The 23,152-nt window shown below is 45.6% G+C and overlaps 1 protein-coding gene across 2 annotated transcripts in view; it reads left to right on the top strand.

Annotated features, from left to right (window-relative positions):
* TRIO (trio Rho guanine nucleotide exchange factor) overlaps nucleotides 1–23,152 on the top strand; it is a 356,120-nt gene that overhangs the window by 121,421 nt on the left and 211,547 nt on the right. For both annotated transcript variants that reach the window (XM_069556151.1, XM_069556152.1), the window contains exons 2-4: nucleotides 3,570–3,644; nucleotides 14,279–14,393; nucleotides 21,421–21,613. In XM_069556151.1, coding sequence (XP_069412252.1) covers nucleotides 3,570–3,644; nucleotides 14,279–14,393; nucleotides 21,421–21,613 — 383 coding nt within the window. The remainder of the gene's footprint in view (nucleotides 1–3,569; nucleotides 3,645–14,278; nucleotides 14,394–21,420; nucleotides 21,614–23,152) is intronic.

Here is a 23,152-nt window from a genome sequence, read left to right as displayed (position 1 = left end):
CTTTCCCCAGAACGCTGAGAGTGTGGAAGGACAGACGTGTGCTTCCAGCATGGTTGCTGGGTGTATCCTTTGTCCCACAAGCTTAAGAGCCACAGCTTGGTCCTTTTATGCATCAGGAAGCCAGGCAGTAGGAGTTATCCTATCTGTAGTGTAGTCTGGAATCACTGGAATAACCCAGAAGGCATTTATTTGTAAGTTTTTTGTAGTCATGCGCTCCATTTTCATAAATAGCTCTTCAGGGCCTGGAACTGAATCTGCCTTTTGATCTGAGGATGCTTCATGGCTGAGTTCTTCCTGCTTTTCATTGAAAGTTACATGATATATTTAATCTGGCTTCAGTGTGTGTACAGGCTGCCTCCGTCTTTTGCCTGTTTTTAAAAATGGAAACCGGGTTAAACATAATGCTTAGGTGACCGCCTAATAATAGCCACAAACTCGGTGTCTTTGTGTGGTTAGTTTTATGGTTCTCTTTTTTGTTTTGTTTCGTTTTTCTCTTTTCTGTTTTAGATGTTTTCATTGTCAATTTTAATGACAGTAACATTTCTTCTTCTGTGGCATATTCAACAAAAATATTGCAGTGAAACTATTTAGAATTTACATTCTAGTCTATGTTGGGACATGTACAGATGTCATGATAAAAGTTAAATGCATTTCCACACCAGTTTAGCCCTTGACTCACGTGTCTTTCTTCTTCTGGAAAAATGGTGAATCTTACTTAATCTAGGGAGGCGATTCAGGAACTGGTTGGCTAGAGTAGCTACTCTGAAGACACTGAGGACCCACAGGAGTCAGTCTGTGGCTTACAGTGGGGCATGGCAGGTGAAGGCTGTCTCGTTTCCTCCACTTTGTTTTCCTATCAGTACGATCGTCTTCCTGTGGGGCGGTCAGGAACATGCCAGTTCTAATTAGCATCGTTCTCGCCATCAAGGTCGTTAATAAATAGTGTAGCCCAGAGTTGGCGGGAATTGTCAAGGATGCCGGCCTCTCCTGGGGTCCCTGCCCAGGAATCGGGACCTTCTTCTTGCTGAGGGTTGTGTGACAGGCAGTGCCTGCTGCTGTGGTGTGGAGTCCAGGACAGCCGTGGAGGTGGCATCTCCCTGAAGGCTCCGCCCTGCCCTGGCCGGGGCGCCTGCGGGCACAGGCTGTTGAGGGAATGGCCGGAAGCAGCGTTTTCTTATCTGGTGGCGGTGGAAGGGGATCCTCTTTTCAAATCCCCATGGGTGAGGATCCGCAGCTACGGCTTGCTCCCTCCGAGCATCCTGTCATCTGATCTGCTCCTCCTTGCCACGTGGGTGCCACGTGCAGCTTACAGAACTTTACATCCCACGCCCTGCCCTCCAGGTACTTATGAGCTCGTCTCCAAGAAGGCTGCCGTGGTGCCCGATTCCTCTTTGTATTTGCCTCCCCCGCTGCCGTCCATGTTCATATCAGCTGCAACTGGGATGTCGTCAGTCTTTGTGGACACACAGTGAACCACCCAATGACGGGCAATGAACTCCTGAGACGACATTGTGTCCATTCAAGGGTTTTTGAAGGAAGCTTAAGGATGAAATTGCAGACCGCTTGGCTCCTGTCTTGCCTTTTATAAATAGCCCCTGTTTTAAAAGCTTGGTGGGTTGCCAGCGCAAGGCGGAGTATACTGGAAAGCAAAAGAGGCTGGCGATGTGGAGGCCTGGGTTCTGTGTCGAGAGAGCCCTTTCTCAGCCAGCTGGGTAGTGTGCTAAGCCCTTGGACATTTCAACTTCCATGATTTTGTTGCTGTTGAGTTGCTGAGTTGGGTCGGACTCTTTGTGACTAGTTGCATCCTGTTAAACTGGGTTCTTCCTACATGGGTATTCTGTGGACAGGGTTGTTACTGATCTATGCAGTCTTTGCTTCTGGGAATGATATGTTGTAGAGACTAGATCCTGTTTTCCCAAAGGGGCCGGTGTGGTTGCTGTTTGTATGCTTGTTTCAGTAGGCTGGACTCCAGCCTCGAGTCAGGTCCTGGTCCTTATCCTGAGCTGGGAGCCGAGGCTGCAGGGAGCTTGCCCTAAACCTGCAGACTCAGAGGTTTGGGCCAAGTTTATCCACACACTTTGAGGCTCCCCTTCTGCTGCTCACGGTTTCGCCCTCTTGTTTGGAGCTCCCGAGGTCGCCCTGAGCTGTGTCCTGACTTGTTTCAGCAGCTCCAAGTGGCTTAGGCCGGGCCCTGCCCTGAAGTCCTTACAAAGGGACTTCCTCTTTCCTGCTTTTGATCCCTCTCCTGTCTGTGCCTTGAGACAGGCGATTTTTACAGGTTTCAGCCCTGTGGCAGGGCTGGTCTGTAGGAACCCCTGAGGCACATGAGACATGGGAACTCTGATCACTTACCAAGAGGGTTTTTTCTCTCTCAGCCTTCAGGTCTGTGCCTTCCATTGGCTATTACCAACTCACAGTGTGGATCCATTCCTTGTACAGTTTTGACAAAAACAGACAGGAAGATAGGGTTGGGGCAGTAGTCTTTAATTTTTTTCAAGAGATTCCTCTGCCATGAATGACAATTACTGGGTTAAAAAAATTTTTTTTTTAGATGTAAGTTTATTTATCTTTAACTGTAGGATAGTTGCTCCTCAGTATTATGTGGTCTCTGCCATACATCAGCCAACGTGAATCGGCATTAGGTGTATGTCCCCTCCCTCTTGAACCTCCCACAGTCACTGCTTTGATGAGAATAGCCAATATCTTGAACCCAGACGACCCCTGTAGAGACCTCCAAGAGTAAAATCCCGAGACATTATTACACGTGTGAATATCTTGACCCCAAACTCCCGTGTGGGCAGCCACCCTGGCGAGTTTCGGCCGGGCATGTTGGGGCTGCCAGGCTTCCCTTGGCTTAGATGGACATTGGCTTGTCCTAAACTGTGCTTCCTGGCCAGAGTATTTCCACTTGGCCTTCGCCGACGTTGGTGGGGGCGTGGGGAGAGTTGGTTTGATGTGAGAAGAGGGACCTGGGCCACCCTGTGAGGCAGGTGACACCAGACCATCTTGCCACATTGGCCAGTGACGTTCCTCCAGGGGGGCATGACCCAGAAAACCCGGAAGGACAGAGCCGAGAGGGAGCCGTGGCCGGTCCCCAGCTATTTATAATCCCTGCTCTCCTCCCTGACACTTATTTTTAACCAGATTCACAGATAGGATGTGGCTTTGAGCTCCCCCTAGAGGATTTAGTGTGCCATGACTCATAGTTGTTTTTTAAAAACAATGTTGCTACTTTATTTGCTAGTGTTTATGTTAATCATGGCATTACAAGGGGAAGATTTGTGAAACAATCTGGACTACTCTCACATCTAGTCTTTCAGGGACTGATTCTTTATTTAAGGCTGGAAATGACCTAAAGAGCCTGCTTGGTCTGGGAGCCTCTGGGTCTGCGTCTGCAAGTTGCTCTTCCTCATTAAAGGAGAAGGATCAGAGACTTTCCTTCACAGAATAAAAAGTTAACTTCATGGGTGTAAAGAAAGCAGCTGTGTTGGCATTGGAGATAAGGGTGGTTCAGAAATTAAATGACACTCAAGCAACCCAGTCATTATATTTTCTCCTTTGTCTTTCAGGGTTTCGAAAAAACGATGAAATGAAAGCTATGGATGTTTTGCCAATTTTAAAGGAAAAAGTTGCATACCTTTCAGGTAAAGTTTAACTTTCTAATCTGCTTTATTGTTCCTTGTACCTTGATACAATGTCAGAGTCCAAAAACTAAACTATAAACTAACCCATCATAACATAACAGCATTGGCATTTCAGTGGATTTTTAACTGCTTTATTCTTGTAGCGTTGGCCTAAGAATTTGGTGCCCAAAGCATTTTCTTCTAGCTGGCAGGCACGTTGTTGGTCAGATAGCGTTGGTGATTATGACACGTTCGTGTCTGTCATTCACATTTTGACTACCTTCCCCAGTCAGTTAAGTAAAAGAACTGATTTTTTAAGGTCTATCATCTCAGCGAAGGTGGTGGGAATGTGACCAGATCTAGAGGTGTCCAGAATTCCCGCCTTTCTTCCCGGTCCTGGAATTCCAGGAAAGCCCTCGTGTTCCCTGCCAGTGGTCCCCTACTGAACAGTACACCTTGGTTTTGGGGGCTCCTGGCCCTCTTGCAGTGTGAAGACAGACTCTGGATTAGTGTGCCAGGCTCTGGGGCACTCACCTGCCCTTGCTGTGCACGTAGAGGGTCTGCTTTTGGGCCGTCTGCCCAGAGGCTCCCTCCTACCTGAACAGAACAGTCGTTGGGTATTATACCTTTTTCTAATACTTTGGCCACCTGATGCGAAGAGCCCACTCTTTGGGAAAAGACCCTGAGGCTTGGAAAGATTGAAGGCAGGAGAAGAAGGGGACGACAGAAGATGAGATGGTTGGATGACATTGCTGACTCAATGGACATGAGTTTGAGCAAGCTCCAGGAGATGGTGGACAGGAAAGCCTGGTGTGCTGCAGTCCATGGGGTCACAAAGAATCGGACACAAATGAGTGACTGAACAATGACAAGCACCAACTCACTTGCTAGAAAAGAGAGGTTTGCAGGAGTTTTCTGCTGTGTTTGAGCAGGAAGTATCAAATAAATCTGTAGATTGTCACGTGCTTTTAGTCTTTCTGGATGTGTTTCCCTTGATAAATTTTTATCTTTCTCAACAGGCACACGCTACTGATCTGATGTCTCCTCTTGAACACATTTTATTTAAAATTTGTAACACAGCTAGCTGCTTTGATATGTTCTGTGTGTCCTTTAAGCATGTGGGACGGTTATGTATTTAGGACGCAGCTTCCTGTGGTGGTTTTGCCAATGTTATCTTGCTTTCTGTCTCGTAGTGTTTCTTGGGCCCTGTTGAACACAGTTTGACGATTTTGCTGAAGTAAATCTAATTCAAAGTGACTTTGAAAAGTTAATAGAAAAGTAAGAGGTTCATGAAAAGAGGAAGATAGTGGGTTTTTTCCTCAACTTTTTAGTCTTTATTTTGTATTGGGGTCTAGCCGATTAACAATGCTGTGATAGTCTCAGGTGAACAGGGAAGGGACTCAGCCATGCATACACGTGTCCATCCTCCACCAGCCCCCACGCCCCCGCATCCAGGCTGGCACTTAACCCTGAGAAGAGCTGCATGTGCTGTACAGCAGGTCCTGTTTGATTATCCATTTTATTTTTTATTTTTTTAATTTTAATTTTTACTTTATTTTGCTTTACAATACTGTATTGGTTTTGCCATACATTGACATGAATCAGCCACGGGTGTACATGAGTTCCCAATCCTGAACCCCCCCTCCCACCTCCCACCCCTGATTATCCATTTTAAATATAGTAGTCTGTATGTATATGACCGTCCCAAACTCCCTAACGATCCCTTCCCCGCCAGCTACCAAAGATTAGTTTTCTAAGTCTGTGAAGAAGATACTTTTGATTGTTGGAAAAACTTGGTTAAAAAAAAAAAAAAGTGAAAGGGGAGGGGGAAAAGCCCTTCTTGATGCATGGCAACCCACTCCAGTTTTCTTGCCTGGAGAATCCCATGAACAGAGGAGTCTGGCAGGCTACACGGTCCATAGGGTTGCAGAGAGTCTAACACGACTGAAGTGGCTTAGCACAACACACACACTGCAGTATTCCTAATTTGTGACCAGAATTGGCCCGTTAAAGTAGCATGAGGTCCTTGCTGGTTGCCTTAAGCTTGCTGGTTATCTTATTTGGGAAGGGAAAAGGGAAAACAAAAATCATTAAATAGAAAATTAGTTGATTACTTATGTGGTGAATTTTTTGTTTTGAAAAAATTTCAATAAATAAACTTCTTAACATTTTTTACCCCTGTTTATTCTTTTTTTTCTTAAGATATAATTTGCATACCGTAAAGCCACCTTTTAAAAGTGTTCAGTCCAGGAGATTTTAGTGTATTCACAGATGGTGGCACTATCACCACTGACCGTCTTAATCCTAAAGAGACTGTCATCGGCCCCCAAAGAGCCCTGTACCCAACCCCAGGTTCCGCCACCGCTCCTCTGATGTTCTTTTTGCTCTAACCCATTTTAAAAGACATCAGGGGTATTTAATATTATGGTAACTTTGTAAAAGCTCTCCATGTGAATGACTTTTAGTAAATTAAATCAAAGAGAACTAACAGGGCTTTGAAAAAGCAGGCCAAAGGATCAGAGATTTTCTGAGACGCCTGTGAGCTCAAGCTCTCTTAAAAAGCCAGCATGGATGCCTTGAACTCGAATATATCTGATCCTCATTCTCACCTCCAGGTACCTGGAAAAGTAGTCCTCATTGCACTTAAGTGAGATAGCACAGAACTGTTTTCCCCATTCAGAGGGGGAGCTAAATGACACATCTAATGTCTGGTGAAGTCAGAAGGAGGGGCAGTAAAAGAGGCGTCTTGTAGTTTATATTTACTGTTGTGTGTATATAAGGTATATTTATAGCTTGCATATTTAGTGTATTACATATATTTAATGTCCTGCAGGGGTTTCTCTCGTGGCTCAGATGGTAAAGCGTCCGCCTGCAATGCGGGAGACCTGGGTTAGATTCCTGGGTGGGGAAGATCCCCTGGAGAAGGAAATGGCAATCCACTCCAGCATTCTTGCCTGGAAATTCCCATGGACGGAGGAGCCTGCTAGGTTACAGTCCATGGGGTCACAAAGAGTCGGACATGACTGAGCGACTTCACTTTCAATGTCCTGCATGTGTGCACATTTAATGTATGTGTATATATTGGGTTGGCCAAGAAATGTGTTAGGGTTTTTCCAGAAGCTGTGATGAAAAAACCTGACTGAACTTTTTGGCCAACCCTACATACGTATATAATGTCAGCCTCTGCATGTTCTTATGCCATTAGGGTTTGGGCCTTAAAAGAACTCACAGGCAACCTCCATTTTTTTTTTTTTTTTAATCCCTTAACTTTTTATCATGGAACATTTCAACATCCGTAAGGAGAGAGACTAGTATAATGACTTTCTGTGAATCCATGGATCACTTCAATAAACTTGTTTCATCTATGCCCCTTGAAAATCTTTTTAAAAAATCCTCAGTTTATTATTAATAGACATAGAGGGGAATAATAACTCTTTAATAATAATAGCTCTTTAAAAGCTAATCAGCATTCATGTTTCTCTGGTTGTCTTATAAACTTGTCTTTCCAGGATGTACATTGCAGTTGGTTGCTGTGTCTGATGTATCTTTTTAATCTTGAGGCTCTTCCTCTCTTCTTCATTCTTTTTTGTCTTACTCATTTATGTTTATTTATTAAGCGAGGAAGCAGTGTTTTCCTGTAGATTTTCCTACATTTTGTTGGTTGCAGCCTTGGGTGGTCATTTAACATGTTCCCCTTGCCCTTGGTTTCCTGTGAATTAAGAGCTGGATCCTGCTGCTTGATTAGATTTAGCTTAGATTTTGTAGGAAATAGACAAAGCATTTTAATGGGTAGTGTTGGGTAGTTCTAGTAGGAGTTTTATTGGGAGCGTCTGGTGTCTCTCTTTTATGATGTTTAGCATTCATTGATATTTGTTAGGGTTGCAAAATGGTAATATTCTAATTGGGTTTACCAAGTGACGCTAGGGGTAAAGAATCTGTCTGCAGTGCAGGAGACATGGGCTCAATCCCCCAGTCAGAAGATCCCCTGGAGAAGGAAATGGCAACCACTGCAGCACTCTTGCCTGGGAAAGCCCATGGACAGAAGACTACGGTCCATGGGGTTGCAAAGAGCTGAATGACTAAAGTAACTTAGCGCTCACACACGATGCCCTAATTATACCCTCTTTTCTTCATGTATCAACTTGGATATTCCATAAAGAGAAATGTCCTGTTGTCAGCTTCTTGGTTTCCCTGAGTTCATACAGGAAAGGAAGATCCATGATTGATTCCTGACCTTTATTAGTTTTCAGGCAAATTAAAAAAAAAAATCATTAGTCATTTCAGACACATAAAAAAGTGCTGAGATTTTTGTCATTTTGAGCTCGTGGTTTTAAATATATCTGATGTTTCCATTGTGTGTGTGTGTGTATATATATATATATATATATATATTTTTCTTATGAAGTTTAATTTTTTTCATCCTTGGCTAGTGGGAGCCTCTTCAGATTGGCTCTGAAATCCAGGTACTGTGGTGATAGAGCTTGTCTCTCTGCTAATGTGACAGGATGTTTCAGGCCCCACCGAATCTGTTTCCTGCTCCATGTCTGCAATTAGCCGTTTCTCTAAAGTGCCCTGGTTCTTTCGCACGGGCCGTAGTGCAAGGTGCTGAGGAGGCGTGCTCTTCTGGCGGGGCACGTTTCTGAGTCAGATATCCGTATGTGTGTTTATATATATATATATGTTTTCTAAATGAGAAATGATGTCAGGGCTTTGTACTAACATTTCCAGGTCAAATATAGAATTACAGGTATTTTTGAGAAATGATATCAGGGCTTTGTACTAACATTTCCAAGTCAAATATAGAATTACAGGTATTTTATTTTTCTTTGATTTTATATTTCTATCTCCTTGTCTTTTCCTTATGCTAAACATCTTAGATCCTCCCCTCATCAACTTAATTACCTACCTACATTGTAGTGCTGATGGTATCACTATAGTATGAAGACCAGATGCAGTTCAGTAGTTATTTTATTTTTGTCATGCTAAGGATATGTGCTGCTAAGAGTGTGCAGCAGCCCTACTCCTGTGTTTTAAAGTCACACAAAATAGTTCCTCTACACATGGGTCGTGTTCCTCCCAACCTGAGACAGGATCATTTATCTTATTTTACTTTACATTTTTAAGGCTTAAAAAACAACCGCCTAATCTTGCTTCAGTATTAAGTAAAATGTATATACATCGTTTGAGGGTTAAAAACTTTAAAAAAAAAGTTAAAAAAGTAAGGTGTACTCAAATCTAGTTTCTCTCCCTGACTTCTCTGCCCTGCACCTTTCCTCTTCAATGGATAACCTTTTTTTGCTTTGGTTTTCTTTCATTTTTAGTTTATTTCTTATACTTTTAAATGTGTCCTATCCATCCATCTATTCTCATCTCCTTCCCCGACCCTGCCTCCCCCACCCCTTCCTGAGCAAACAGTAGTTTGTTCTGCACCATTTTCTCTGCGTCGCTTCTTTCTTTTTAAAGCAGTAATCTAGAGAGCAGTGTGCAGCGGAACAGAGATTCTTCATTCCTTTTACAGTTGTACGTAATGCTGCTGTGTACAGAAGTGAAAGTCGCTCAGTCTTGTCTGACTGTTTGCGACCCTGTGGACTGTACAGTTCATGGAATTCTCCAGGCCACAGTACTGGAGTGGGTACCGTTTCCCTTCTCCAGGGGATCTTCCCAACCCAGGGATCGAACCCAGGTCTCCCCCATTGTGGGCAGATTCTTTACCACTGAGCCAGAAGGGAAGCGCTGTGTACAGAGACTGTAGTTTATTCCCTCAGTTGTCTGTTGATGAGTTACTCTTTCCGTGTAGCTTTTCCAGGGCAGAGTGAACATTGACCTTTGGACCTGGGGGATTGACGGGAATATAGGATTTTATTGCCTAGAGTTTCGCTGTTAGTGTGGTGACCACTGACCTTAGTTCTGGCCTCAGTTTTGCAGAAAAGTCTGCATTTCTTGGAAAGGTAAAGCGGACCTCCCATCAGCTGTATGTATTTTTGCTAGCTTCTAGCACCGTCTGAGGCCACAGGGACCCAACTGGAAGGTCAGGCCCTCTGGAGGCCTTCCATACACTGCGTGCATACTCAGCGCGGGGGCGCTCAGTTGTGTCGGACTCAGGGAGCCGTGTCGGATGCCGACTCCCTGGACTGTCGTCCACCAGGCTCCTCCGCATGGAATTTTCCAGGCAAGGATACTGGAGTGGGTGGCCATTTCCTTTTCCAGGGGATCTCCCTGACTCAGGGATCGAACCCCGCGTCTCTTGCTGTTTCTGCATTGGCAGGTGGATTCTTTACCACTAGCGCCACCTGGAAAGCCCCCGTACGCTGTACAGAGCCCCCTTAAAGTCTTCATTCGAGGTTGTCTTAAGCAGGTTTCCGATTCCCAGGACTCGGCAGGAACGAGGTAGGAGCGGTGAGCATGTGAAGGCCACGGCTGGCCCCGTGATGGCCTCGAGCAGGGGCCGAGTGGACGCCCTCCCAACAGCTTTGATCGCAGACTTAATAGTAGCCCTAATTTCTCTTTCACGAACCACACTTTCTCAGAGCTTTGCTTTGGAAGAGTTTGCTTTTCATGGTTAGTGAGTTGTTATTCCTTAGAGGGGAGTAAAGAACCATTTTCAGTGGTATTGGAAACCAGAAATTCAGATGAGGGCCATTCAGAGAAAAACACAGTCCGTTCATTGAGATTTACATTATACTTCTCAAAGTAAGAAGCTTTTCTTAAAAAAGAAGTTTATTCTCAGTATTATGAGCTTCAATTAATACTTCAATTAACAAAAAAGACAGAAAAAATTTATTCTACTTGGGTAAAAGGTAACTTTTAATTTATTCATTAAAAAAAAAAAAAGGGTCACTCTGAATCTGGCTCCTTCTGTGGTCACAAGTTCCCTGAAGTTACCTTTTATAAGAGGAGAATGAGTGTCACTGGGTTTAGGAGAGGAGGTGTCACACAGACGTTTATAGCTATCATTATGTAGGACCTTTCCTGCCTTCTTTTTAATATTAAAATAAACCTCAGTTCATTTAGCCTTTGTGCTTCTGTAGGAGAGTTCATCAGGCATTTCCTTTTTTAACTTGCCGGTACCTGATAGTAGGTACTGTTAATTAAGTTTGTTTGGAATATAAACAAAGAGTTTGTTCCTCCATTGAATGTTTATTGAGTACCTCCTATGTGCCAGTCTGTTACCAGAAATTGAGAAGATATAATATGTCAGTGAAGATACAAGATGTCAGTGATTGAACACAGGGGCTTCTGATCTAGTGGGGGGCAGACAGAATGTGTCAAGTGTGTCATTTAGTGGAAGGTGATGGGGCCTTACAGAAATAAAATGTAGCGGTGAGGAAGGGATGGCAAAGCAGATGCAGTTTTTATAAGAAATGAAAATAATTCAGTGTCATTATGAACATAAACTTCACTTTTTTGTCTTTTTGTTTTTCTTTTTTTACTAACCGACATTTGGATAGACAGATAATCCTTAACAAGCTGTTGGTTTTTGGTTCTGCACAGAGGTGCAGAGACTGTAAAACTCTCCTAGACAGCTTAGTAGACAGACGTTGGTAGGTGCAGGAAATGGGTTTCCTGCCCTTTTCTTGTCGCTGAGTTTCCTATCTGTGAAGTGGGACTTGGGCTTCCCTGGTGGCTCAGCGGTAAAGAATCTGCCTGCAATGTAGGGGGCTTGGGTTTGATCCCCTGTAGGGAATGGCAACCTCCTCCAGTATCCTTGCCTGGAGAATCCCATGGACAGAGGAGTCTGGTGGGCTACAGTCCCTGGGGTCACACAGAGTCGGACACGACTGAGGGAGTAAACTCCCATCACCACCACCAAAGTGGGACTCTGTCCGTCCCGCCGCACCCTGAGGCTGGGATTTGACATCAGACGCGTAGAGTATGTCTAGTAGATGGAGCTTTTATGAGCTATAATGTCATTATTTTTAAAAGTTCAGAAACAAGAACTGTGAGCTTGTGGCTTTTCTGCTTCCTAACCCGGTCAGTATTTTCGTTTGTGTACCTTCTGTGACATTGGCAACCAAGTTAAATCTTGGGAAATATAATATAAACAGACATCTGTGGAGCTGATTTTTAAGCTCTCTGAGGTTTAGAGACCACGTTCTTATGAAGTGATACTACTGTATTTCATTGGTTCTAAGATTTTAAAGTTCTAACCCCATTGGGAGGGGTCCCTGGATGATTGGCACCTGCCTGTCACTGACTGACACACCGCAGATGAGAAGATGCAGCCCCAAACAGGGAGGTTTGCAAGGGAAAGCAGATACTCAAATTCTTTAGTGGCGAATATGCCATTTTTCCAGGTGGTGCAGTGGTATAGAATCCACCTGCCAGTGCCAGAGACAGGTTCGATCCCTGGGTCGGGAAGATCCCCTGGAGGAGGACATGGCAACCCACTCCAGTATTCTTGCCTGGAGAATCCCATGGACAGAGGAGCCTGGTGGGCTACGGTCCACGAGGGCGCAAAGAGCAGGACACAACGAAGTACATATGCCATTTTTTACTTCATAAGGGATTTTTGATGACATTTTAAAATAATCATGGTGAGTTTACTGAAACTCTAATGCGAAAGGGAAAAAAGACAAACTGATTTTTTTCCCTCTCTATCTTAAAATTCAAGTTCAGGTTTAGGTACGCTATTTTTACGGCACGAATGAGGGCCTGTTCATGAGCTTGCCTGCAGGTCTCTGGGTCCTCCTCAGCACCACCAGCCCGGGAACGTCTCTGGTTGGCTGGCAGTGGAGTGGTCGTAGGGGTGGCCAGCACTCTGCACACAGCTGCATCCTCACCCCTGGAGTGAATAGCATGGCTGTGTGCAGTGTGCACACACAGGCTGACTCCCCCATGACTGTCTTTGATGGGCAGATTTGGGATTCTACTTTTTTTCATAGCCATGCTGGAGCCCACCTTGCTTACATTGAGAGACATGACGACCCCTCAAGGGGGGCCATTCGAGCAGGGTTCATGGGCATTTAGTCTCCCCGATGAACCACACATTATGTTGCATTTAAAAGCAGTTCAGAGTGGTGTTGAGCAATGTACGATGCTGTTGTGATTACCAAAAGTGGGGTGAATGTGTTAATACAAATAGATATTTTTAAAACTCAAATTTCTGTAGTATTTGTTGATGTAGAATATTTTTGATCAAAGAGATTGATTTGTTTTTGAAAAGAATGAAAGATATTGGTAAATAAATACTGCAGTTGTTACCTATCTTATCTTGGAGACATGAGGTATTCCAAAAACAAAAGTACAGCCAGTGATATTTCCCTCAAAATACTACCTGGTATTTTAGAAGATGACTTCGTAAGGATACTCTGTCACTTACAACAGTACCGCTTTTCACTCTTAAGAGTACCTTTCATTCCTATAAAAGGCCCAGGAGCCCGTCATTTGGTTTTCTTTCTGATATTTTTATTACTTAGGAAGAACTAAAGCCACTAGTTTGAAAAATTATACAAGTTCTCGTCAGGGCAAAGAGCCCAGCTGTGACATGCCGACATGGTCCCTTGGACTTTCTTTAAGCTCTTTGAGCCTCAGTGTCTTTCACGATCAAGCTGACAGGATCGTTGTGACTATCAGATCAGAGCTCTCGATGCCATACCTGGCATGTGTCAGCTGTGGTTTAGTTGTTGACCACGTTTAATACCTGAGTTACTAATTCTGTAAGTAATTTAACACTCTTCTGGACTGCATGACTTAACAGTACACGTAGGTCAGTTTAAGCGTTCAGAGTCAGCATTAAGTGTCTTTACTGTTAGGAGGAACTCGTGTCCAACTCTTTGCGACCCCAGGGACTGTAGCCTGCTCTGTTCGCTGTGTATGGAATTCTCCAGGCAAGAATACTGGAGCGGGTTGCCATTCCCTTCTCCAGGGGATCTTTCTGACCCAGGGATTGAACCTGTGTCTCCTGCATTGCAGGCAGATTTTTTTTTTTTTTTTTTCACCGCTGAGCCACCAGGGAAGCCTGTCAGTCATCCTAGGACATTGTAAAGACTCATGTTGGTAAAATGTGTTTTAAAATACCAGCATCTTCTGCTGAATATGTTTTCAGCATCCTTAAAGTGAAGAATCTGGTCTCCTGTTTTGTTTGTTTCGTTTGCATTTTCATTTACCTTTGCTGATAAGGTAAACGACTAAGATGAGAAAATAATGAAAAGTTTCATACTGTGACTTGGATCTTGCAATCTCAGTACTGTACTTCTGAAAAGACATGACTGACCTATAAAATTAAATGAAGTATACACTTGGGAAAAGAACAGTTTTCTTTCTCTGTGTTTTTTTCTGAGTGCTGGAGGAGAGACAGAGAGACAGAGAGAGTCTGAGAAAGAGAGACAGAGAGACCAAGAGACGCAGAGACACCGAGGGGAGGAGACAGAGGGGTGTGAGGAGGTGAGGTTTAAGGCGAAGGAAGCACGTGAACGTGGCCTTCTTTCCTCTCCAACCACAGAACTGAAGAAGGGAGGAACAGACCCACTGAAGGAAGGAGCAGGGTTCTGGGACGCCCTCCCCGCGTGGGTGGCCCCACCGCTGGTCCCGGCGGAGCGGGGGCGCTGGCCTTTCAAGGTCCTTGGGGCCGGGCGGCGGCAGTGCCGGGTGCCCGCGGGCCTCAGGAGCCTTGTCCCCCCCGTGGTGTCTGAGCGAGTGCACGTGTCTGTTTGCAGGTGGCAGAGACAAGCGCGGGGGTCCCATCCTCACCTTCCCGGCCCGCAGCAACCATGACAGAATACGGCAGGAGGACCTCCGGAGGCTCATCTCCTACCTGGCCTGTATCCCCAGGTGAGTGCGGGGGGCCTGGCCGGTCGCTGTCCCTCGGGCCCTTCCTGGGAAAACAGGCCCCCAGAGCCCGTGTCCCAGCCAGGCGCTGCCATGGTGGAGGCACATTCTTGCTCCCTGTTTCCCTCCTGTGATGCTTTCCCTCCGGGGTGCTGGGTGGGAAGGGCCGAGTTCCCCGGGGGGTGGGGCGGGGTGGGGTGCCCCCAGGGCTGGGGTGTGAGGGTGTGGTGCCCTAGGCAGCAGTGGCGCAGTGGGGGCCCTGATCTGAGACTGCTTCGTGGATCCTCGGGGTGCAGGCAGGTGTTAGCAGATGCCCACCGCAGGGGGCTGGTGACTGCACGCGACCCCTTTAGGTTGACACCAGCCAGGGAGATGGCCTTGTCCTCTGCTGACCCCCTCCTCACCGTGGCTGTGCCAAGTCAGCTTTGATTTGGATGATCTGACCTTCGGAGGGAGTTCCTGGGTTTTTCTTTGCGTTCTTGGTTGTCCTTTGTGGGAAAGCTATCACACGTCATGGATGACACATGAATGGGCCCCTTAATCGGCTTAAAAGTGTGGGAAAAGTTTCCCCCTTTGTCTTACTCTGGTGTTTCCTTGAACTGTTGAAATCATAGAGTTGGAAAGAGTCTTAGAAGTTATTTACTGCTCTGTCAGTTACGAATATGGCATAGTTTGTGGCTACCTCTTACTGAGCTCTTACTGTGTGCCATGTGCTGTGCTAATGGTGACAGAGAGAGCGATACAGAGAACAGTGCAGAAGAATAAAGAAATCCCTGCCACACTAAATGATGCTTGTGGTAGAGTTTAAATGAACAACAAGGTGAATTCCATCCAGGTGATCCTTTAAAAGCAGTTACATTGTTGCAATTCTGGATATAACTTTGGCAACTTACTTTTTGGTCTTGAAATCTGTGTTGACTGTAAATATTAAAAAGTTGCCTTTTCTTTCATTGATGCCATAGAAAAATTGATTCACGTAGATTGTCGACCATCTGATGACCCACTTTAAACAGAGACACAAAACTTTGTCCTGGGAATCGCATAAACGGCACTGGAGAGAAGCTGGCGCCCTCGTGCCTGTCCTCAGACTCCAACAATGATCACTTTCTGCCCATCTTATCCGCTTTCCCCACAAAGTATAGTACATCTCCAGCATCTTCTTGTTTCTCTCTAATGTGACCCTGCAACCACTGAGCACAGTTCACTTCATTTCCTGCGTTTGCCTTTGTATTGACAATTCTGGACGATAGGAAATGCCATTTTCTCGTTCTTGGTTCATTTAATGAGCAGGTAAGAGAGATGAGGCATTCATCAAGTGATAACGGAGGAAGATTTCACAGTGGTCCAAATAGCAGTGGCAACAGAGATTCCTCTCCAGGCCCACTCAGGTCCTCCAGTGACTGGAAAAGAGCCATGCTGCCCCCAGGGGGCCTGTAGAGGTGGGAGCACTCCAGCTTTAGCCAAACGAAGGGATCAGTGATCGTCATCAGAAGGCTCAGGGTGTGAGAATTTGGCAGGACCTACCCACAGGCTCACTTATTCTTAATTTCTGAGTCTGATAATTTGTTGTTAGTTTCAGGGTGATATAAACAGTCCTGGACAGTGGAGGGGGGTTCCCTGTGGGCCTTCTGAGACAGTCCACCACCATCCACCCCTCCCCACATCTTCTGCGATATCAAGGGGCCTCTGGCTACCCCTTGGCCACACAGTCTCAGGACCACACATTCCCAGATGTGGAGAGAGTGCTATCTGGGAAAGCGTGTGGGCAGATTCAGACGGCGGGCCTGGTTACTTATATTTATGAATTTTCTGATCTTTGTGATAGTGATCTGTGCTTCTTAGATCATCATGTTGAATAAGATTATTTACACACGTGCCCGGCATGGTGTCTGCCCATGGTAGCTGCCTCAGCTGTAGTACAGTAATGTCTGTTTTTCATATTTGCCTTTCAGCTTTCCTTCAGTTGTTATCCTTTCGTTTTTTTAATTTTAATTGGAGGCTAATTACTTTACAATATTGTGGTGGTTTTTGCCATACATTGACATGAATCAGCCGTGGGTATACATGTGTCCCCCATCCTGAATCCCCCTCCCACCTCCCTCCCCATCCCATCCCTCAGGGTCATCCCAGTGCACCAGCCCCGAGCACCCTGTCTCATGCATTAAACCTGGACTGGCGATCTGCTTCACATATGATAGTATACATGTTTCATTGCTATTCTCTCAAATCATTTCCTTCTTGCCACGTGTTCTAGAGCCAGATCTTCTTGTCTGTTTTTTTCTGCGTGGCTTCCTGATTGTCTTTTCACTAGAACGGCCTTGAAGTTAAACATTGGTGTGATCTGAGCAGCGGTGACTAGTTTTGAGTATTGTTATTTGGGACACCTGCCCTTCCCCTCTCCCTTTCTAGAGAAACAAAATAATTAGAGTAATAGACTGACTTTCATATGATTAATTTGCAAGGAAACTTTTCCATGAAATGAGTAGGAGAGAATTCAGAGTGGAATTTCTTGCTGGTGTACCTGGGACTCCCGCACAGAGACGAAGTCACATTAATCTTGGTATATCTATAGTTGTTTATCGCTCTTAACTCGTGAATTATACTAACTAGAATGTTTTGTCTTCTTTAGAATGATTTATAGTAGCTAAGGTTTCCCAGGTGGCTCAATGGTAAAGAGTCCTCTTGCCAGATGCAGGAGATGCAGGAGACATGGGTTCAATCCCTGGGTCGGGAAGATCCCCTGGGGGAGGAAATGGCACCCCGCTCCAATATTCTCACCTGGGAAATTCCATGGGCAGAGGAGCCTGGTGGACTACAGTCCATGGGGTCACAAAGAGTCGAGCACAGCTGACTATGCATGCATGCACACACATATGCGTAGCAGCTAAATGGATAAATCACTCTGGTCATCAGTGAAATCATGTGAAACTCTGAGTTGATTTGTTCATGAACATTCATATAAGAAGATACCTTCTTCATCTAGGAGATGAAAAAAGACTGCCTCTTTTCTAGAGACCTGCATTGAAAAAGGACTTTAGTTTTATCTACATTTTTTTTTTAATCCCACAGCTAAAATGAAGCTTTTAGGTTAAACTGCTATAAAATACCTGGTTAATAAGTCTCAGTTTCCAATGAGCAGTGTTTTGGAGGCAGAGGCATGGCCCAGAGCCCTTGTGTAGCAGCCGTGCTTGTTCACTGGATGCTCAGAAGTTGAAACGGGCTTTGGGGGTGTTTGCACGTCACTGCTTTCTTTACAATGTCTCACTTTGAACTTGTGGAGACGGACGGGTAGGGAGCTTGGGCACTCCCAGCCTGGCTGGTCTGCTGCTCGGGTTCCTTGGAAGTCCCCGGTGGGAACTTGTGCATTGGATTGCGGAGGCAGGTGACTGGTTAAGCCTTCCGTAAACCGTACAAGCTCAGGGCGCCTTTTGCTTGTTTCTCTCTCCAGCTCGTTCCTTTTGTTAAGTCTGGAGTTACTCAGGATTCCTTCTAAGCCCCTGTCAAGTGGAGCGGCTTTATAGTTTTATGTACACAGTACATAGTGCTCTGTGAGCAGAAAGACAGGCTGCCAGAGGATTGACCTGGATGAAGGGAAGACCAATAAAGCCCAGGCCCTAAGCAGCACCTGATAACAACCATCGAACCCAGTGCTGTGGTTTGACCATCTCTGGGGTGCAGTGGCGGGACCTGAGGGTCTGGAGCCCCAGTCCCCGCTGGGCAGCAGACGTGGGCATCCTCCCGCTCAGGCTGGTCTAGGCCCGAGGACCTCTGGAGCCCAGGAGCTCCTACTGAATGGACTCCTGCAGGATGGCAGACCCCATTAGTGCCCGAGGGAGGCCAGGCCGCTTCATTTCAGTGACTTGGAAGATTTCGGGAGACATTTCTGGGAGTGCCAGCAGCCTCTAAGGATTTATGAAGGAGGCTGAGACACTCCCCAGATCCTGGCCCGGGACCTGCTTGAGACAGGGAAAGCGATTGCATGAGAAGCCAAGGGTGACCTCTCTTTAAGTTTATAGCCATACAGAAGCGAATCAGATCACTCCTCAGTGCGTCCCACGCTGCAGTGATAAGCCGGGGGCCGCTGGATCAGTCTGTTCCTAGGACCATGAGTTGTCACCTGCCCAGATTCTATCCCTGCAGACTTTCTGGGAATGTCTCGGTGGTGGGCCCCTTGCACTGCTGTGATTGCTGCAGGAACCTGCAGTGTCAGTTATTCTAACAGTGAGAGTCCAGATGAGGAAGAGAATGGTGTGTGTGGAAGTGGGGAGGGCAGGAAGGTGGAAGAGCTCATGCAAGGGAGCGTGAGATTGACTTAAATTTAGTTGAGATCATGCTTCTTTTTTTTTTTTTTTTTTGGTTGTCTACAGTGGGCTCGCTTTATTTAAAAAACTTTTTTTTTTTTTAAATTAAAATTTTTTCAGTATAGTTGACTTACAATATTGGTGCTAGTTTTAGTTGTACAGCAGGATTATTCAGCTATATATATATATATTTGTTTTTCAGGTTATTTTCCATTGTAGGTTATTACAAGATACTGAGTGTGGTTCCCTGGGCTATCCAGTCAACCTGTGTAGTTTATCTGTTCTTTGTATAGTAGTTTGTATCTGTTGGTCCCAATCTCCTAACTGATCCCTCCCCGTCTCCCTTTTTCCTTTGGTACCCGTGAATTTGTTTTCTGTGTCTGTGATTCTGTTTCTGTTTTGTATATGGATTCATTTGTGTTATTTTTTAGATTCCACGTGTAATTGGTACTGTATGAGATTTCTCTTTATCTGACTTACTTCACTTCACTTTCAGGTTCATCAGTGTCATTGCAAATGGCACTATTTCTTTGTTTTTTTTATGGTTGAGTAATATTCCATTGTGTGTATAAGTAGGCATATCACACCTTTATAAGCCAGTTCTCTGTTGATTGTCACCTGGGTTGTTTCCATGTCTTGGCTATTGTTCATTGTGCTGTTACGAATATTGGGGTGCACCCCTAATTTTTGAGTTAGAGTTTTCACTTTTCTCTGTATGTTTGTCCTGGAGTGGGATTGCCGGATCATATGGTAACTCTCTTTCCAGGTTTTGAGGCACCTCTGTACTCTTTCCCACGGTGGCTGCACCGGCATTCCCACCAGCGGCGTGGGAGGGCTCCCTTTGCTCCACAGCCCCTCCAGCATTTGTTTGTAGACTTTCTGATGACGGCCGTTCTGACTGGTATGAGGTGTTGCGGCCTCGTTGTGGTTTTGATTGCGTTTCTCTAATAATGAGCAGCGTTGAGCATTTTTCATCTGCCTGTTGGCCGCCATCTGTATGTCATCTTTGGAGAGATGTCTATCTAGGTCTTCTGCCCTTTTTTTTATTAGCTTGTTTGTTTTTTTGATACTGAGTTGTATGAGCTGTTTGTATATTTTGGGTATGAACCTCTTGTCAGTCACATCATTTGTAAACGTTGTCTCCCATTCTGCAGGTTGTCTTTTTGGTTTGTTGATGGTTTTCTTCGCTATGCAAAAGCTTTTAGGTTGGTTTAGGTCTCATTTGTTTAGTCTTGCTTTTGTTCCTTTTTCCTTGGGAGATTGATCTAAGAAAATAACTGCTGCAGTTTATGTGAGAGAATGTTTTGCCTGTTTTCTCTTCCAGGAGTTTTATGATGTCATGTCTTAAAATTTGTTAAACTATTTTGAGTTTAATTTTTGTGTATGGTGTGAGGGGGAGACTGTAGAGTTTTAACCCATGTATATGGACACTTTGACTTTTGCTTTTTCTATTTTTTTTTAGCTTATAATTTTTTTTTTAAATTTCTGGCTGTGCTGGGTCTTCATTGTTTCGAGGGCTTTTCTCTAGTTGTGGCAAGCCGGGGCTACTCTCTGTTTGGTGCGCGGGCTTCTCATCACGGGGGCGTCTCTCATCGCGGCGGCATCTCTTGCCGCGGCGGGGGGCGTCTCTCATTGTGCAGCACGGGCTCTGGAACACAGGCTCATAGTTGTGGCACATCGGTTAGCTGCTCTGCGGCACGTGGGGTCTTCCCCGACCAGGGACTGAACCTGCGTCTCCTGCATTGGCAGGTGGATTCTTGGCCATTGAGCCACCAGGGAAGCCCTTGTTATTTTGTTTACTGCAGATATGCTTTATATACGTTTCTTGTGTCCTCAGAGGTTGAAATTTAATAGAGTTCATAATTTTTATGTCTTCACCAAGGACATTCTTAAGAGAAACCGGCTCTTTTGTTTAACAGCTCGAACTCGGAGAGAAGGATACAGTGACTTGTAGCGCTGCCTTGACTTGTTGCTAAGAGGCAACCGTGTTCTCTGTGGCCTGTGTACTCTCAGTGCAACCGGCTGGCAGAGACAAATAAGACACAGTAATCCCAAGAAAATAAGTGTACCCCAGACGCTGCCAGACGGCGGGGATGGCGGGGGTCCCCTGGGCCTGGTGAACCACACCTGAGAAGCTGCGAGGGAACTCAGGGTTCCAGGCAGGTTAAAGGGAATAAACTGGGACATTTAAAAGCTTGCACACACTGATGGGAGTGGTCCCAGCTCCCTGCAATTCTGGAGCCCGGTGACTGCTGTGCCCGGCTCTGGGTGCTCTGTCGGGGTTCCCTCCCTGTTTAGCTCTATCCTTGTTTAGTGGCCCTTTACCCTTACTTGGCAGCATGTGTGAACAGTTAACGCACACAAGGCCGGAGAGATGGGCAGGTGGTCACTGCTTTTCTCCTAAAGAGGAGACAAGATGCAAAAGCCGTGGACACAGCATAAAGACTTGAACAGTTTTTGAGGCTGAACCCTGTGTGGGTACAGTTAGTCTGTTCCGTTAAGGCACTAGTGAGGGCGAGAACCACAGCTAGGAGCCACGGGCTCTCAGTAAGGGTTCTGCATCCAGCGGCTCCCTGGGTACCCGTGTGGGTCGGCCAGGTGGTGGGCGGAGGGACCCGCGCTGCCTGCAGCAGGATGACGGAGGCAGAGCCCCCCCACGCGGGCCGGCCTCCGACCAGACACAGGGGCGAGCCCTGGCATGGTGTCAGCCTGCCTTTCTTTCTCTCCAGTGAAGAAGTCTGCAAGCGAGGGTTCACGGTGATTGTGGACATGCGCGGGTCCAAGTGGGACTCCATCAAGCCGCTGCTGAAGATCTTACAAGAGTCCTTCCCCTGCTGCATCCACGTCGCGCTGATAATCAAGCCAGACAACTTTTGGCAGAAACAGAGGACTAATTTTGGCAGTTCTAAATTTGAATTTGAGGTAACTTCCCTGTGTAGCTAGACCAACTCAACCAGTAGGTGTGGTTTATTAAAAGCTTTTCTGTCGTCATTGCAGGCTGCTTATAGATGTTTCAAAACCATGTATCCACAAAAGCTGCCTGCCTTAGTTACACATGACATGTAAAGTTAGTCGTTATGTTAAATAAGACAGGTTGGTTTGTCACCTTATCTCCATGGGGGGTTAGGTTCCAGGCCTCTTGTCTCTGGGCAGTGGGGTTGCTGGGGTGTAACCTGTGTGTCTTAGAAGCCTGTTTCCTTTCACTTCATGGGATAAAATAGCTTTACCGTTGATCGCAAGTGGCTATCGGTGGCTTCTGAGGCCGCACTGTTAACCTCAGCTGTGGAAATGAGGGCATGATAGCGAGAAATGCCCAACCTCAGAGTTCCTGAGGAGATGTGTGGGAGAGACTGACTTTTATCAGGTCCTTAATTAGTGCTGGGGCGAACCGTCGGCTCTGTATTTCATACATCAGGTCTCTCATTTACAAAAAAGGAGTGATTCCTTTAAACCCCGGGCAGAGCCCTGGGTCCAGTCAGCACACAGGTCACTGTCTTTCAGCGTGTAGAACAGCCCTCAATCTGCTGCCTGACTCTCCTTCCCCTGGAACCTCCTCTCCTTAGGCTCCCAGGCTTCTGACAAGGCTCTGATGCAGTTGGTTTCATGAGAGTATTATTCGGAGAAGGTACTCTGGCCAGCTGGAAACTTGATTCGTGCCATATTGTGCAATAAAATTTAAATATTTCCTAATTATAAATGCTAATTTTTAGTTGACTACATGGTTCATCTAGCCACTTTGCCCAAACATTAGGTTGCAGCGAATATATTCATGTATTTTAAGGTTAACAACAATACTAGTATTAAACATATCACACAATATTAATTCTTAAGCTTGATGTTACATGTCACACCTTTCAGAGTCTTTTCATGCATACATGAATTGCATTTTAAACTGGTTCCTTGGTACTGATTTTCAACCTGAAATCTGCGTGTAATTTTTGAATTTGAAACCACACTCAAGAGGTTTAGTGAAAGGTGAAACCAGTAAGCCTTTATCTTACACACAAGACAAAGTGAGTTTGGAGGACAGTTTGTCAGATATCAGTTCTTTCCTTAACTCAGAATGGAAAATGTGTTGTATTTGATGATACACGTTTTAAGCAGACATGGCCGTTTGTTGGTGTGTTTGCTCGTCTCGCCATGCTGTCTCCCTTTGGGCCTTTAAAGTTTCCTCCCTGGTTTTTCTGTTGACCTTCTCTCTACATTATCACCTGCTTCTGTCCATGACGTGATTGCTCCATGCACAGTTTTAAACTCTGGGCAGATTAGACAGCAGTGAACCTGCGGCCACATTTCAGGCTGAAGTGCTGGGCCAGGAGCCACCCCTCTTTCTAGCACTGCCTCTTTTTGCTGTTTCTTATGCCAAACGGCACAGAGATGCAGCTGTAGGTTTCTCTAACACTAGAGGTAACAGAGAGGGGGTTACATAAGCCTTTCTCTGTTTTATCTTTTGGTTCTAGG

Source organism: Ovis canadensis, chromosome 16, assembly GCF_042477335.2.
Source record: "Ovis canadensis isolate MfBH-ARS-UI-01 breed Bighorn chromosome 16, ARS-UI_OviCan_v2, whole genome shotgun sequence".
In the NCBI taxonomy this organism is placed as follows: domain Eukaryota; kingdom Metazoa; phylum Chordata; class Mammalia; order Artiodactyla; family Bovidae; genus Ovis; species Ovis canadensis.
Note: the sequence above shows the minus strand (reverse complement) of the source record. Positions and strands in the feature narration are given on the sequence as shown.